General features: G+C 57.0%; 1 protein-coding gene across 3 annotated transcripts in view; it reads left to right on the plus strand.

The window, feature by feature from the left end:
* The window catches only part of NUMA1 (nuclear mitotic apparatus protein 1), a 19315-nt gene extending 4424 nt beyond the window's left edge, over window positions 1-14891 (plus strand). Inside the window, exons 4-25 of one of the 3 annotated variants that reach the window (XM_031064214.1) lie at window positions 662-741; window positions 1444-1526; window positions 1615-1695; window positions 1971-2055; window positions 2453-2579; window positions 3122-3276; window positions 3618-3735; window positions 5166-5283; window positions 5625-5765; window positions 6038-6160; window positions 7198-9066; window positions 10744-10812; window positions 10915-11025; window positions 11106-11324; window positions 11425-11549; window positions 11640-11883; window positions 12583-12850; window positions 12959-13095; window positions 13207-13407; window positions 13800-13910; window positions 13997-14158; window positions 14359-14891. In XM_031064214.1, the coding sequence (XP_030920074.1) occupies window positions 662-741; window positions 1444-1526; window positions 1615-1695; window positions 1971-2055; window positions 2453-2579; window positions 3122-3276; window positions 3618-3735; window positions 5166-5283; window positions 5625-5765; window positions 6038-6160; window positions 7198-9066; window positions 10744-10812; window positions 10915-11025; window positions 11106-11324; window positions 11425-11549; window positions 11640-11883; window positions 12583-12850; window positions 12959-13095; window positions 13207-13407; window positions 13800-13910; window positions 13997-14158; window positions 14359-14394 (4663 nt within the window). In that variant the 3' untranslated portion in view covers window positions 14395-14891. The remainder of the gene's footprint in view (window positions 1-661; window positions 742-1443; window positions 1527-1614; window positions 1696-1970; window positions 2056-2452; window positions 2580-3121; window positions 3277-3617; window positions 3736-5165; window positions 5284-5624; window positions 5766-6037; window positions 6161-7197; window positions 9067-10743; window positions 10813-10914; window positions 11026-11105; window positions 11325-11424; window positions 11550-11639; window positions 11884-12582; window positions 12851-12958; window positions 13096-13206; window positions 13408-13799; window positions 13911-13996; window positions 14159-14358) is intronic. The other 2 variants (XM_031064215.1, XM_031064216.1) reach the window with 2 other exon arrangements.
* The last annotated feature ends 1086 nt before the right edge of the window (window positions 14892-15977 follow it).

The following is a 15977-nucleotide window of genomic DNA, read 5'->3' on the forward strand; positions in this document are numbered from 1 at the left end:
GGGGGGGGGGCGGGGGGCCCCCTGCCACAGCAGCTGGCTGATCTGAGAGCTCCTGGTGGCACAAGAGGAAGTCTGTGAGGAGGAGCAAATCCTCGTGGCAGCCCCTGTCCCAGGCCAGGTTCTTGTTTTTGGCACATTGGGAGTAAGTGACAGTACTGAAGCAGTGCTGGTCAAGCATGATTGGTGTGGGCTTTGGGCATGCCATTTCTGAGCTGCAGTTGGGTTCAATGACCTTTGTGGGTCTCCTCCAACTCAAGATATTCCATGAACTGGTGGCTGCTCAGGAAGAGTGTAGTTGCAAATAAGTGCAACAGGAAGCTTCAGCTTCCCAAAATCCAGCAAGAAAAGCCTGAGGCTGCATGCACGGACTGGCCCCTGTGGTGCTTCCCGGGCAGTGGGGCCACCACAAGCTCCCTGTGGCTCTGCTGGCAGGCAGAATAGGAAGCAGTGCCAGGGGGATGTTGGCTGTCTGGCTCCAGCAGGGGGATTCCAGGAGATTCTGCTCTGTGTGGTTGGTCCTGGCTCTGCTGGCCCTGGTGTGGGGGCAGAAGGCAGAGCAGCGCCCCAGAGCCAGCCCTGGCTCAGCAAACCCTGCTGCACAAAACTCAGCGTTGGTCTAATCCCTCCAGAAGGAGTTAATGCAAACCTTGCACTCTTCCAGCCTCGGGAGCAAGGAGGGGGAGTCTGTGCTGGAGCAGCCACTGCCAGAGAAGATCTCCTTCATCCATGGATTCCTGCAGAGTAAGACCCTCCGCTGGTGCTGGGGAAAGCGACTGTCCCTGCTCAGTGCCCCTGACCTCTGAGAGAGTCTAGACTGCTGTCTGCAGCTTCCTCTCCTCAAAGTGACCCCCTCACCCCACATCAGCATCTTTGTGAGGTGCCAGCAGCTTTCCTGCAGCAGCCTGTGGAAGGGAAAGCTTCCAGATGGAAATCCTTATCAGAGCCTGGGTTCAGAGCAAAGGAGGTCCTGGGTGTGAAGGGCAGGGTGCCAGTGGCTATTCTGGTGATGCTGCCTGGAGCAGTTTTCCTAGTTGGATACCTGCTCTTCAAATCCCAGTTGAAAACCTTTACCCAAGCAGAAATCCTGGGAGGGGAAATGGGAAGTATCTCACACTCTTGCTGAGCCTTTCCTCAAGGGAAGACACCATATCCCACCTCATATCCCACCCAGAGATGGAGCTCTCTGTTTGTGCTGATTTGGAGGGGAGATGCCAAGGTGGGGAGGCTGGGATTTAGGGTGGAATTCCAGGGAGGGGAATGAAAGTTGGTCAGAGTTAATGGCCAAGGCTGACCACGGGAATCTCAGCTCTGGAGCCCATCCTGCCCCATGTCCCTTCTCCCTGGGGATGCATTACAGTGCCCTCCTGGCCATGAGTGCCACCTCAGGAGAGGCAGTGTGCCCAGTGGCTCCTGTGTGACTGGGAATTCTGCTTCATGTTGCAGAGCACTGCCGGCACAAAGTGGCTGCAGAAAACCTTGTCTCTGCACAGAAACTCCTGGATGGAGAGGAGCTGGCCCTGGCGAAGGTAACTGTGTGGTGTGTTTTAGTCCCAGATGGCACCAATGTGCTTGTGACTGGCCTGGGGTTACTCATGCTTTTCCTGCCTTGCTCAGGTGGCCGTGCTGCTCCTGTATCACACCTCCATGAGTTCCAAGGACTCTGGGGACTGGAATGAATTTGACTACAAGACCCAGGTAATCCCTTTGGGATTCCTCCTCTGGATCTGGGGTGCAGGGGGAAGCAGTGGTTCGTTTGGGGGAAGGTGCTCTGGGACTTGCACTCCTGGGTCTCACTGAAAGACGGTGTGGAGTGGGCACTGTGGTGCTCACCGGTGGTTTTGGACTATCAAAAGCTTGTGGCAGGCAAGTGTGGGCAGCAGCACAGGCAGGCAGGGAGCTGCCCCACGCCTGCTGTGGTGCTGCCTGTGACCTGCAGCAGAGCCACTAACTCTGCAGCTCCTCCAACACAGGTTGAACTGGCATCAATCGTCAAATTTGTGCTGGATAACGAGGAGTGCCTGAATGAGAATCTGGAGCCATTTCTGCAGAGGAGAGGTAAGTGCTGCCCTGGCTTTTCCTCCTGTTTGTGCTGCTGTAGCTGCCCAGCTGTAAAGGCAGCTGCACAACCCAGATGTGCTCAGGGACAAAACAGTCCCCTGTAAACTCCCAAGAGTAGGGCTACCTCAGGACCTGCTGGCTCTTCCTACTCAGCAGTACCTCAGCCTTTCCCTGGAGGAGAGGAGCAGGTGGGATGCTGGGAGTCTTGTGGGAGCAGAGTTGCTGGGGAAGGCCTGTGGAGCAGGGGGGATGAGGATGTAGGGCAGGTTTTTGGCTTCCTCAGTTGGCTATTCCATCCCTACTGGAATTTGTGGTTCCTGTGACCCTGAGATTTTAGCTGCTCAGCCTCTTAGATATTAAAGATGGCAGCCTTCTTCTCCCTTTTTATTTCCAGCAGAGCCGCCCTTGTCCAGTGTGTCCAGCAGCAGCTCTGAGGAACATTCCCCACTGTTCTCTCTCCCTTCCAAGAGAGAGGTGCGTTTCCTGGAGCTGCAGAGGATCGCTGCCTTCCCCAGCACCAAGTACGTGCCCTGCCTCCTGGCTGCCGGGGGAAATGGAGGAAGGGAGGGGTGGGTGGGGGAGCTTTGGGGACCTGCAGGTGTAGCCAGGCTGCACGCTGACTCCCCAGAATGCCCTGCTCTGCTTTGGTGCTCTCCTGCTGCACGTTGCTCCGGCATGATGTGGGGATGGATGATGGAGGTGAGCTTGGGCTCCAGCTCCTTTTAGAATCATGGAATTGTTCGGGTTGGAAAAGCCCTCTGAGACCATCAAGTCCAGCTGTGCCCTCGGCACTGCCAAGGCCACCACTAAACCATGTCTCCAAGTGGAGGCATTTTTCCATATTTGCCCCTGGAGGCCTCCAATTGAAGACCAGCTTTATATTACCTCCTTTATGGAAATTGTTTTGTATGTGTGTTGTTTTGTTCCTAGATTTTTAAGGCAGCAGTTCCTTGGGGATCCAGGCAGGAGAGCCTGCCCCAGAGATGCGGGTAGCACAGTGGGTCTGGCTGCATGGGGCCTGGGCTGGCTCAGGGTAATCCAGCTTGTGTGTGTCTCTCTGCAGCTTGCCCAGCACTCAGTCTTCGCCCATGGGGGACATCATGCAGACCCCCCAGTTTCAGCTGCAGAGGCTCAAGGTGCAGCTGGCTTTTGAGAGAAAGAAACAGGAAGAGCTGGAGGTGGAGGTGGTGGAGAATCACAAGCTCGTCATGGAGAAGGGTCAGTACCAGCACATCCTGGGGTGCAGGGAGGGCTCTGGGGCAGAGATCTCCCCATGTTTCTCTGACTTTTCTTTTGTGACCCCACCACAACTCTGCTCATGCATGGTCCATTCTGCCATGCCACAAGTGAGACTCCAGGTTCCTTCTTCCATCTTGTATTCCCTTATATATCCTGGGCAACAAAGCCATGACTGAAGCAACACCTATGCTGAGCAGCAGCACTGGTAGCCCAGCTCTTTGATGTCCTGCTGCAGAGGGTTTCTGTGCAGAAATGCTGTTGTGGGGGCTTCAGATGACATGAAAAGTTGGTAATGGGCCCTTTCTTGCCCCCTTTCCCAGATGCTCAGATCACCAGGATGCAGCAGCAGATTGATCGCTTGGTAAAGCTCAATGAGAAGCAAGCTGAAGACCTGCTGGAGCCCAAAGAAATGGAGGAGCTGAGGGAGAAGAACGAGAGGTAATCCTCCAGGAACATGCACTCCTTCCTCCTAGGTGGGACCTTTTCACTCACATCCCCAACTCTATGTTGTCTGTCTCTTCCCTAGCAGTGCATGAAACAGGGGAGAAAGCAAACCACCTTGTTCTCTGCTGCTGAGGAGAAGACAGCAGGCACAGAGTCAAAAAAGGGGCTGGGTTGGAAGGGAATTTAAAGCTCATTTAGCTGAAATACCCTGCCATGGGCAGAGCCACCTTCCACTAGACCAGGTTGCTCCAAGCCCCCTCCTACCTGGCCTTGAATCCCTTCCAGGGATGGGGCAGCCACAGCTTCTCTAGACAACCTGTGCCAGGGCTTCATCACCCTCTCAAAGAAGAATTTCTGCCCAATATCCGATTTAACCCTGCCCTCTGTCAGTGGGAGACCATTCCCTCTTGTCCTGTCACTCCAGACTCTTGTCCAAAGTCCCTCTCTGGCTGTCTTGGAGCCCCTTTAGGTGCTGGAAGGTGCTCTGTGGTGTCCCCAGAGCCTTCTCAACTCCAGGCTGAACACCCCAGGTCTCTCCAAGTCTGTCTCCAGAGCAGAGGGGCTCCAGCAGCCCTTGGAGCATCTTCTCTGGACTTGCCCCAGTAGCTCCACATCCTCGTGATACTGAGGACCCCACCAGAGGCAGCTCTGCAGATGGGGTCCCACCAGAGAGGGACAGAATCCCCTCCTCCCTTGTTGCCCACGCTGTGGGATCAGCTCCTGACACAGCTGTGCCACCATCACATTGCCAATGCCCTCAGGGCAGTTATGGCCTGCAGCCCATTTTTATTGCAGTGGGAATGCATCCAGTCCCAAACCATGCAGCCTGTTCTAACAGCCCACTCTTAACCCAAACCCTGCATGGGAGCAGCTATTCCTGTTATGTGAAAAGGGTGTGCTGCCCTTGTGGGTCTCACCTTCCCTGTAAAAAGGGGAAGCTTTCAGGGTGATTCTGGAACTCCTGACTCTAGCCCATTTCCCAGGCCTTTACTTTGATCCCATGTACTGGGCTTTGTCACACACTTGAAATCACCTGTCACGCTGCATCCTGGTCTTTGCTCTGTCCCTGTGCCATTGTTTACTTGGGAAGGCTGCCCAACCTCCACTGGAAGTGCCATGTCTTTTTTTGTCCTTTCCTCACTTATTTCCCTTTGCAGGGGGGTGGCTGAAGTCCCACAGCTGCCTCTGCTCTCAGTTTGGAGCAGTTTGGCTTCTGCAAAGCACAAATATTGCTTATCTCTACTCTGCTTTGCCACCTGTTGGGACCCAGTTTTAGAGCTGGATTGATGGTAGAGTCACAGCAGGGCATGGAGATCCCTTGGAACCTTTAGTTTCCGTGGCAATATCCAGCAGGAGCGATCCCTGGTGATATCCTTGCCTGCTGCCAGCATGCACTGCCTCCTTAAGCACCTCCTTTCCCACAGCCTGGTGGGGCGCCTGCACGAGGCCTTCAGGCAGTGCCAGGACCTGAAGACTGAAAAAGCCCAGATGGACCGAAAAATCAACCAGCTCTCCGAGGAGAATGGGGATCTTTCCTTCAAGGTATGGGGTGCAGTGTCCTCTCTGTGTCCCCACAGCCCAGCTGGTTGTGATGGAGCCTGGGGGGAGGATTTGATGGCAGTGCTGGATGCTGGGATGTTTATGGTTCTGCTAATGCAGTCTTTGACCCAGTGACCGAGCCTGCCTTGGGCTCTGGATCCTGATCCAAATAGGAACTGTGGTGGGGGAATGGCAGCTGGGTGGAGCTGCCTGCATGTGGTGAACACCCAGAACCCAGGATGCCCATGTGTGCTGCAGCTCTTGGGAATGGGGAGTGGGCAGAGCCCTGAACAGCAAAGGCACACTCTGCCTCTCTTCTGGACTGGGTGGATTTTCATTGGCAGCTGCGGGAGATCGCCAGCAATATGGTCCAGCTGCAACGAGCCCTGAATGAGCTCTCAGAGGAGCACAACAGTGCCATGGCACAGTCGCAGGAAAAGCAGCGGCAGCTGGAGAAGGAGCTGCATGCAGCCCTGCAGGATAAGGTCAGGGGGCTTGGGGGGTGGTGGGTGCCCCCTGTAGCTTCCCCACGGTCCCCCCCAGCTGGGGGACATGCCAACTGCAAGCAGGGTGCAGCAGCCAGGAGCCCTCCTGCCCATTTTTGCCAGCACACAGGGAGAAGCTGTGTAACTGTCAGCTCCTGTGGGAAGCCTCTCCCTGAAACTAAGGAAGGGTTCCCCGGGGTGGGACGGGCTGCTGTGCTTGCTTGGTTGGCTCTTCTGTCTTGCACCATGCTCAGTCCCATCTCTGTCTCCAGAAATGCTCAGAAGAGAAAATCGAGATTCTACAGGGAAAGATTTCTATGCTGGAGGACCAGTTGGCCAAGCTGGAGGAGTGCAGTACCCAGGAGAAGGGAGAAGTCATGGGGGACATTTTGAAGGTACATTGGGGCTCCTGCAGCTTCAAGGGCTTGAATGGTAAACAATTCCAGTTGGAGAGAGCAGCAGGTGCCAGGATATGCATGGCAAAGCCATGTGGGGCAGAGCCTGTTGCTCTCTGCTGCTGGATAGGGGATGTGGGGCTGAGCACTCTGGGAGAGCTCCTTTTGGACTGAATTTGCAAATCCTGCTGCCAGGGAGCTGGTGGCTTCCCCAGCCTGCCACAATACGAACTGGTTGTGAAGAGAGCATCTCCTGCATGGTGAAAAGAAGGTGTTTGTTCCAAGGGAGCAGAGTGGCACAAGGCTGAGGGAAAAGCAAGGTGCCCTGGGGGTGCGATGAGAGGGAAGGCAGGCACTGGGCAGCTCCCAGTGGGATGCAGCACATGGGGCTCTGGTGAGCATGTTGGCTGCAGCTTGAGTAACACCTAGGGGGTGCATTTTTTGTCCCTGTAGTCATCTGGCCTTGGCTGGGCACCAGGCACCCACCAAGCTCTGGTATCACTCCCCTTCCTAGCAGGATAGGGGAGAGAGAAATAAGATGGAAAATAACTAGTAGGCTGAGATAAGGCAATTTACTAAAGCAAAAAGAGTGAAAGTTTGTGTGTGCATAAGCAAAGAGAAAAGCTAATCTCTACTTCCCATCAGCGAGTGATGTTTAGACACTTCCTGGGAAGCAGGGCTTCAGCATGTGTAGTGTCTGCTCCAGAAGGCAAACACTAAAATAATGACTGCCCTCTATTCCTCCCACGTCCCTTAGCTTTTATATCTGAGCTGACATCATATGGTGTGGAATATCCCTTTGGTTAATTTGTGTCAGTTGGCCTTACTGTGCCCACTCCCAGGATCTTGCCCACTCCCAGACCCTGGCTGGGGGGATTAAGAGTTCATTTTCCCTTGGAAGCTTTCACAGTGCTGTGCTTTGCATGGGTAGCCGGAAAGGTGTTGATAACACACCGGTGTTTTGGGTACTGCTGAGCAGCACTATGTCTCTGTCTCAGTAAGACCCAATACAGTCTCCCTGCTCTTCTGTTTGCCAGCTGGAGGAGCTGAAGCAGGAAGTGTCCAGCCTCACGGCCAAAGGACTGCAGCTGGAGGAGGAGAAGCAGCAGCTGGAGGAGGAGAAGCAACAGCTGGACAACCTTGTCACCAGCCTCCAGAGCTCCCTCTCTGAGAGCCAGCGGGCCCAGGAGAGGCTGAAGCGAGACCAGCAGGCGCGGGCTGCCGAGGAGCAGGCTGAGCGGCTGGCTGCCCTGAGCGCCCAGCACGAGCAGGCCCTGCGGGAAAGGGACTCTGCCCTGCGACAGCTCCAGCAGGCCAACACATCCCTCAGCAGCCAGCTGCAGGCCGGGGACGAGGAGAAGGCTGCGCTGAGCTGCAGGGTGGGCGAACTGGAAGCCCAGATCCTGGAGCTGGGTGCCCAACGGCAGCAGGGAGTGGCAGCAGAGGCACTGAAAGCCCAGCTGCAGGAGCTGGAGGGCAGGCTGAAGGAGAGCCAGCAGAGGCTGGCTGAGAGGGAGAAGCTGGCCCGGGAGAACAGCCGCCTGCAGGAGCAGCTGCTCTTCCTGGAGGAATCCCTGCGGAACACTGAGGGAATATTGGAGGACGAGAAGAGACGGGCAGCTGAGTGCCTGGAAGGCAACCTGGCCAGGATCGCTGAGCTGGAGGCAGAGAGACAGCAGCTGGTTCAGGGTCTGGAGCCAGCCCTGCCAGAGCAGGGTGAGGAGCTGGCCACACGCCAGGTGTCACAGGAGAGCCGGGAGCAGCCCGTGGGAGCCTCTCCTGCTGCCCGAGGGGAGGACGAGGAGAGCAGGCGGCTGAAGGAGGAGATGCAGGCGCTGAGCCGGGAACACAGCCGGACCTGTCAGCAGCTGCAGGCTGAGCAGGAGAAGGTGGCTGGGCTGGAGGCCCAGGCAGAGCAGCTGGCTGGCCTCCAGGCTGACTTGTCCAGCGCTCAGTCATGGGCAAAGGAGAAGGAGAATGAGGAGCAGAAGCTAAGGGCCGAGATTTCATCCCTTCAGGAGAAGATGGCTGTGGCAGAGCAAGCAGCAGCTCAGCGTGTGGCCAAGCTGGAGGCGGATGCCCAGAGAGCTGCTGAGGCACTGGAGGGAGTCTCCCAGCAGCTGTCCCAGGAGAAGCTCAAGTCCAAGGAGTTGGAAGGCACCATGGATCAGCTGCGGATTGCAGAGAAGGAGCTGGTGTCCCTCCGCTGTGTTGTGCAAGAGAAGGAGAGCTGGAAGGAACAAGTGTCCCAGTGTGTCCAGGAGATGGAGAGGAAGAACAGCCTGATCAGCAGCCTGGAGCAGGAGGTCTCCATCCTCCATCACCAGGTGAAAGAGAAGGAAGGGGAGAGCAAGGAGCTGAAGCGCCTGATCCTGGCTGAGTCGGAGAAGAGCAAGAAGCTGGAGGAGAGGCTGCGGGTGCTGCAGACTGAGATGGCCACTGCAGCCTCCCGTGCAGCCGAGAGGTGCTCACTGATGAAGGTGGAGGTGCAGCGGTGCCAGGACGAGATGGAGAAGCAGCGGATGACCATTGAGGCCCTGAAGAGGGACCGCCATAGCCAGAGCGAGCGGGAGGATGAGCTGCGGCAGGAGGCAAAGGTCTGCCAGGACAAGTGCCTACAGAAGGAGCAGCTCGTGGCTGCTCTGCAGCAGGAGCTCGACAGCGCTCGGGCCAGGCATGCCTCCCTAGAAAGCCAGCAGCGCCAGGACCTGGAGCAGAGAGCAAAAGCTGTGTCCACGCTGCAAGGCGAGCTAGCGCAGGCCAAGCTGGAGGCAGCCGAGGTGCCGTCGCTGCGGGAGCAGCTGGCAGAAAAGGAGCGGGCCCTGCAGGAGTATGAGAGCAGCAAGGCGGCAGCCTTGGAAGAGAGGAAGAAGCTCCTGGAAGAGACGCAGAGACTGACAAGTCAGGTAGGGGTTCCACTCCCAGCAGGAGGGGTGTGGATGGGGGAGCCCTCCTGGAAAAGGGATGTGTTCAGCCTTCTGCACACCCCTGAATCCATGTCCTGCTCAGCACAGGGACTAGGGGTGTGGGACACATTTCTAGGTGTGAAAGGGACTGTCACATTCAGGTCCTGGAGTGTTTCCAGAGAAGGGCAGCAATGCTGGGGAATGATCTGGAGCACCACTCTGATAAGCAGCAGCTAAGGGAGTTGGGAGGGGGGCTAAGCCTGGAGAAAAGGAGGCTTGGGGGGGTCTGTCTCTCCCCTGAAAGGGTGAAACAGCTCCCTGAAAAGGGGATGCAGCCAGATGGGGGTCTCCCAGGTAACTTGTTCTGCCAGTTAACAAATGGCATGACAATAGGAAATAGTTTCAAGTTGTGCCTGGGGAGGCTTAGGTTGGCTAGTAGGAAAAAATTCCTTCCCTGAAAGGGTTGTCCAGCCCTGGCACAGCCTGCCCATGGCAGTGGTAGAGTCCCTCTCCCTGGAGGGATTTAACAGACATGTGGACATGGATTAGTGGTGGTCTTGGCAGTGCACTCAGTCTCAGAGGGCTTTTCCAACCTAAATGACTCCGTGATTGTATGAAAAACAGCCTATGTCTCAGCTGTGTACTCACCTCTACTTTTTGTGCTTGTGGGTGGAGCAGTTGGAGATAATCCAGAAGGATCAAACTAAGCAGGGAACACACACCAAGAGCTGGCTGCTCAGTGAAAGTGCACAGCCCTCCTTGTTTGTCACTTCCTGCTGGAGCCACCCTCTCCTCTGTACTGTACTGTGAACTGTGTACTGTGCAGTCCTGTGAACTGTTCACAGCACAGACCCAGCCATGGGGCACTTGGCTCCAAGTCTCTGGGCACCGTCACCTCCAGGGGGTAGCAACTGGGCTCCCATCCTGCCACCTGCTCCCTCACATTAGTGCCTGCAACTTGGCATGGCTTCTCACATGCCCCATGGCAGCACACGCAGCAGGTGGCTGCCAGGAGCATGCAGGGCTCCTCAGCATAGGACTGTCTCAGTGCTGGAATGGCTCCTCCCCCCACCTTTAACCAAGGCCCAGCTCTTGGCACAACCGATAGGAACAGCTGTGCTCAGACAGCATGGGCCAGATGTGGCTAGAGCAGCATTGATCTCAGATGTGGTAGGAGTTAGCACTTGGGAAACAATGCTGGAAAAGTCACATTTCCCTGTCCAGTCCCAGCCAGAGCTGCCCAGGACTCTGCAGAGACCTTGTGGCTATGAGCAGGGGGCTGAGCATCCCTGGAGCAGGGAGAGCATGGCCAGGCCAGAACTTGCTGCAGCCAGCTACCTGTGTCAGGAGTGCTGGATGACCTGTGGGACTCCAGGTTGCAAGTGCTTGGGCACTGGGAACTTAACACAGGCTTTGCTTCCAGCCCGTGGCTGCTCCTTATGCTTGGGTAGTTCGAGCCAGCCTTGCTGTAAGGATTAACATGGGGTGGGTGACTGTCACCTTGCCATGTTCTGGGATCTTCCTTGGCAGTGGGCGGTGCTGAGCAGTCGCCCTGTGGCAGGAAATTTCTTCATTGTGCTCTAGAGCTGGCTAGAGAGGAGGGGCTGTGCTCCTCCACAGGAAGATTGTAGTTTTGTGCCTGGAGCTGGTCTCACCAAGCCATGTTCTTTCTTCCAGGTGGACGAGCTGAATAAAAAGCTGACTCAGCATGAGAAGGCCACCTGGACCCAGCAGCAGAGAGTTAAAGTAAAGAGGGACCAAAAACCTGGGGGCTGAGCCCTGGAGCTGTTGGTGCTGCCAGGGGGCTTGCCTGGGTTGCCTCTAAGCCAGTCTCTTCCCTGCCCACAGGCACTTGAAGGGGAGCTGCAGGCAGCAGTCACAAGCCATCAGGAGAAGGTGGCAGAGCTGCAGGTGCAGCTCACCCAGAAGGAGCAGGCAGCTGAGCACTACAAAGGGCAGGTATGCTGGGGGCTAGTATTGCCCTGCTGTCCCTGACACTGCTGGGAAGCTTGACAGGATTCCTCTGCTTTATATCCTAGATGGAGAAGGCAAAAAGTCATTACGATGCCAAGAAGCAGCAGAACCAGGAGCTATCAGAGAAGCTGAAGGCCATGGAGCACCTGCAGAAAGAGAACACAGAGCTTCAGAGCAAATCAGAGAGGCTGGCCAAGGAGCTACAGCAGAGCATCCTGCAGGCCAAGGAGTCTGAGATGAGCTGCAAGAATCTTACCAGCCAGATCTGCAGCCTGGAAGCTCAGGTGGGTATGGCATAGTTGAGCTTCACCCTCCTTGTCCTTGCTTCCATCACCACCTCACTTGGAGGATACATCCATCCATTCCTCCCTGCTTCCCATTCAGGTGCAGGAACTCAGGAAGTTCCAGGGGAAGACTGCCACAGTAAAGGGACATGAGGCTTCCTTCGAGAGTGTGGCTGACCAGAGCACTGATAGCCTCGATGAAGCACAGCAGCTCAGCTCCCCCAGGTACCAGATCAATCTGCTTCCAGCACCCCAAAAATCCACCGTTCCCGATGGCCAGCCTGCTGGTGCTACCCTCGTTCCCTGTCTCTGCAGGAAGGCTACCAGCTCTCAGCTGGAAGTCTCAGTGGCGCCGTCAGACAGTGAAGAGTCACTGCTGTCTCAGCGGCTGCCCCAGAGGAAGTCATCCCTGGAGAGTCTCTACTTTACTCCCATCCTCTCTGCAACGCGGTCACAGCTCCAGAGCAGCGCCAACTTCCCGGGAGACTTCTCGCTCGACTCCGGCTGCAAGACCCGCTCTGCCCGGCACCGCACCACCATCAACATCACCATGACAGATGTGAGCAGGGGGCCCCTGCTGGGGAATGCAGGGATCAGGAGCAGCACTGCAGAGGGACCCAGCAGGCTGGGAACTGAAAAGCTGAACATGACCTGTTCAATGGGCACTGGCAGCCTAAAGTCCAGCCATGTCCTCAGCTGATCCCCCCCAGCACAGTGGGAAGCTGTGCAGTGTGGGGATTTTGCCCCTCTGCTGCACTCTGGTGAGACCCCACCTGCAGAGCTGCTTCCAGCTCTGGGGCCCCAACATCAGAATGACATGGAGTTGCTGGAGCAAGGACAGAGGAGGTCACAGAAGCTCTCCAAAGGCTGAAGTCCCTCTGCTCTGGAGATAGGTTGAGAAAGTGGGGAGAAGAAGGCTCCAGGAAGACCTTAGAGCCCCTGCCAGTGTCTAAAGAGGCTCCAAGAGACCTGGAGAGGGACTTTGGACATAGGCTTGGAGTGACAGGACAAGAGGGAGTGGCTTCCCATTGACAGAGGGCAGGGTTAGATGGGATATTGGGAAGAAATTCTTCCCTGTGAGGTTGCCTAGAGAAGCTGTGACTGCCCCATACCTGGAAGTGTTCAAGGCCAGACTGGATGCCGCTTAGAGCAGCCTGGTCTAGTGGAAGGTGTCCCAGTCAAGGGAAGGAAGAGGTGGAAGGAAATGAGCTTTAAAGTCCGTTCAACCTAAACCCATCTGTGGATTTTTCTCTCCCAGAAACAGGCAGAGTCTGAGGAACTCGTCTGCATCAAGAACATCCCATTGGCTCAGTCCACAAAAACATCTTCCCCTGCTAAGGGCCGTCTGCGCTCAGGTGCCTCCACCCGCTCCCTCACCAGCTTCTCCTCCCAGGAAAGTCTTGCAAAGCTGGAAGCCTCTTCCCCAGAGAAGACCCCTGGCCATTCAGTACTGCTGGGCCTCCCTGGGTACCGACCAGTCACCCGTAGCTCCCTGCGCTTGCAGCGGACCAGCAGCTCCAGCCTCGGTGTGTATGGGCGGGGAAGGCACTTGGACTGCTGTCTGTGGGGTTCTGCCCTGCCTTGGGGGACTCAGGTCTTACCTGGAACCCCCCTCACCCTTGCTTTGGATTTAGGCCAGAGCACCATGAAGCTGGGCATGTGCCAGGACGAGCCGGAGCAGCTGGATGACTGGAACCGCATTGCAGAGCTGCAGCGGCGGAACCAGGCCCGCCCCCCCCACCTGAAAACCAGCTACCCCCTAGAGAGCATGGTAAGGGGCGGGAGGGGGAGGTCAGGCAGCCCTTTGTCCAGAACTGGGGTTTGGGAGGGGGTGTGGGAACGGACAGTGCCCCTCAGCAACATCTCCACATCCCCTCCCCAGCCCTCCACCTCCTTGGGAACCATCACGGATGAGGATGTGAAGATGGGGGACCCAGAAGAGACGCTGCAACGTGGCAGCAGGCAGTCTTCCCAGCCCATCGCCACCGGCAGCCGGCGCAGCAGCCAGGCCAGCAGCATCACCACCCGGCAGCGGAGGAAGCGCCTCTCGGAGGAGACCCACCAGGGCCCTGACACCCCCCCGGTGAGCTCAGCCCAGTCCCCCAGCACAGCACCCTACTGGGAACAAGGAACTCATCACAGCTCCTACTGGGAACAAGAGGTGTTCCAAGTTTTGAGGGAGGTGCTGTGGCCCTGTGGGTAACACTCCCATTTGCCACATGTTCCCATTGATCATGGATTCCAGTGCCCAGTATTCCCAGCATCCAGTGGTGTGTCTAGTACTCGTGATGCTCCCCGTGCTGGCAAGGAGGCCATTCCAGAGGCAAAGGGCTGAGCCTGAGCCTTCTGCCTTCCCTGGGCACTGCTACCCTCTATCACATCCCCTCCCTGCAGCCCCTCAGTTCCCTCGTTGCTGCCAGCCCCACAGCTGGCTGACCCCCAGATGGCAGTACTAGCTGGTCCCCTGTTTTCCAGTCCAAGAAGCCAACCAGCTGCTTCCCACGGCCCCAGAGCTCCCAGGACCGCAGTGTGCAGAGTGGCTCCCAGGTCAGTCAAGACAGTGAGCAGCGAGCCCCAGCCACACCAGTAAGTTTCAGAGGGAAAAAGAGGGATCAGGAGGGACCCTCTGTCCCGCCCCACGCTGAGCTAATGGTCCTGCCCCTCTTTTGCAGGCTCAGAGGCGCCAGTCGATGGCGTTCAGCATCCTCAACACCCCCAGGGAGCTGGGGAGACGCCTGCTGCGCCGGGCAATCACCCAGAGGAGCACTCCCACATCCTCCAGCGGCACCCGCCGCTCGTCCCGCATCGCCACCGCCAAGTCCCCAAAGGGCAAGGTACGTACTGCCTCACCCCCTGGGCACGCTGCTGAGCTCAGGCTCTGTGCCCCCAGCTCCTGCCTTGGGTTCATACAGGCCATGGGGACAAGGGGCACAGTCCTGCTGTCCCTGGGGTGCTATGGCAGCAGCAGGTCCTAGCATGGGGCTCGGTCATGTTTATGGTCCCTAACCTCCTGTCTTCGCTCTGTCCTTTCCAGGCCAGTCGCCAGTCGCGCAAGGACAAGCGATCCTGAGGTTTCCCCAGTCCCTGTGTGCTGGCTGTGCCCTGGCCTCCCACCTGCACCCCCTCACCTCTTCCTGTCCCCCCGGGCCCAAGAGCACTGAGGGTGAACAGGTGGGGCCACCCACACGACTGCCTTGCATATCCCACTGACAACTGTGGGGTGCCCTGGGCATGGCAAGGCCCCCGTGCCCTTCCTGTACCCATTGTCATCCTAAACCCTTCCGGGACCCAAGGCAAGGGGATGCACAGATGTTGAGGGCTGGAAACACATAGGGGTGCAGGGGCTGGCACCAGGCTGCAGCTGGAGGGGCTGAGCTCTCGCCAGGGATATTCTGCAGCCTCAGGTACAGGGACAGAGGTGAAACTTAGCATCCCTTGGGCCACCACCTTTGCTCCCTGTGTGTGGGACCCCTCCCACCTGCCCTGTCCTCCTGTTCCTCCCAGGGAAGCTGAGGCAGCATTTTTAAATGTTTCTACTTGTAAATAAAGTGTATTTTTCACCTGCTCTGGGGCTCCTGGCTTCTTCCTCCTACAGTCCATATGCACTGGAACCTTTATCAGGGCTTGAGGGGAGGAAAATCACGACCTCTTCCTTGCCCTATCACTGAACTACAGAGGGTGTCCCAAGGCAGGATGCTCACCCAGGGACCCTGCAGTACCACCAAGCAGTCATAGTGCAGATTTCTGTCTTTCTTATTTTTCTCCTTGAACTTATTCTTCTCCAGTAGCAACCTCTGCCATTACAGTGCTTCAGACCCCACCAAACCTGGCCATGGGGCTGGAAGTGCCTTCTCCATCCTCACACCAGCCTTGCCACAGATGTTCAAGGGGCTGCAGTGTCTCTGCCCCTTGGAGTACTGCAGGCTCAGCCCTCAGGGGTGGTGACACAGGGTTTGTCCCCAGCTCTACTCTCCTACTGCAGGCACTGGGGTGAGGACAGGGCCCCTGGTGTCTCCCTGCAGTTGCTGGCATGTTGCTCCATCTCTGCCATACTGAAGGGCAGCTGGCAAATGGGGCAGGGCACCCAGGCATCAGGGGACAAGGAAGGCCAGGCCACAGTAGGTTCTTCACACTGGGAGGGCAGATTCGGCAGGAAGTGGCCTGTGGAAAGGGAAGATGATATGGTTGTTACAGGTTCACTAGTGTTGGGAAGATGCTGGGTTTGGACTGACACCCTCCCTGATGGTTCTCATGGCAGCCTGGGAATACACTGTGATGCCCCTCCAGTGCCAGGGCACCAGCATGAGTGATGTGTCCCAGCTACAGAACTGCCACCACTATCCCCATTTGCTTGTCTCTCTTGGGGGCCACAGGCTTGGGCTCGTCCTTTCACCCTGGGCGTCCTTGAGGTGGCAGCTGGAGCCCTGCACAGGGGTAACATGCTGGAGGTACCCTGTGCCACATCCTGCCAGCCCAAAGGAGTGAAGGGCTGGGCCCAGAACTGTCTGGGAAAGGCTGAGAGCAGTAAAGAGCCAGGTGAGGACAGGAGAAGGCAGTGACCCATGGGATTACCTGCCAACAGGACTGTGAGCACAGTGCCTGTCCAGCTGCCTGCAGCTACTCCTGGGAGCTGCAGGGACATGCAGTGCAGAG

This window comes from Geospiza fortis, unplaced genomic scaffold (genome assembly GCF_000277835.1).
Source record: "Geospiza fortis unplaced genomic scaffold, GeoFor_1.0 scaffold283, whole genome shotgun sequence".
In the NCBI taxonomy this organism is placed as follows: domain Eukaryota; kingdom Metazoa; phylum Chordata; class Aves; order Passeriformes; family Thraupidae; genus Geospiza; species Geospiza fortis.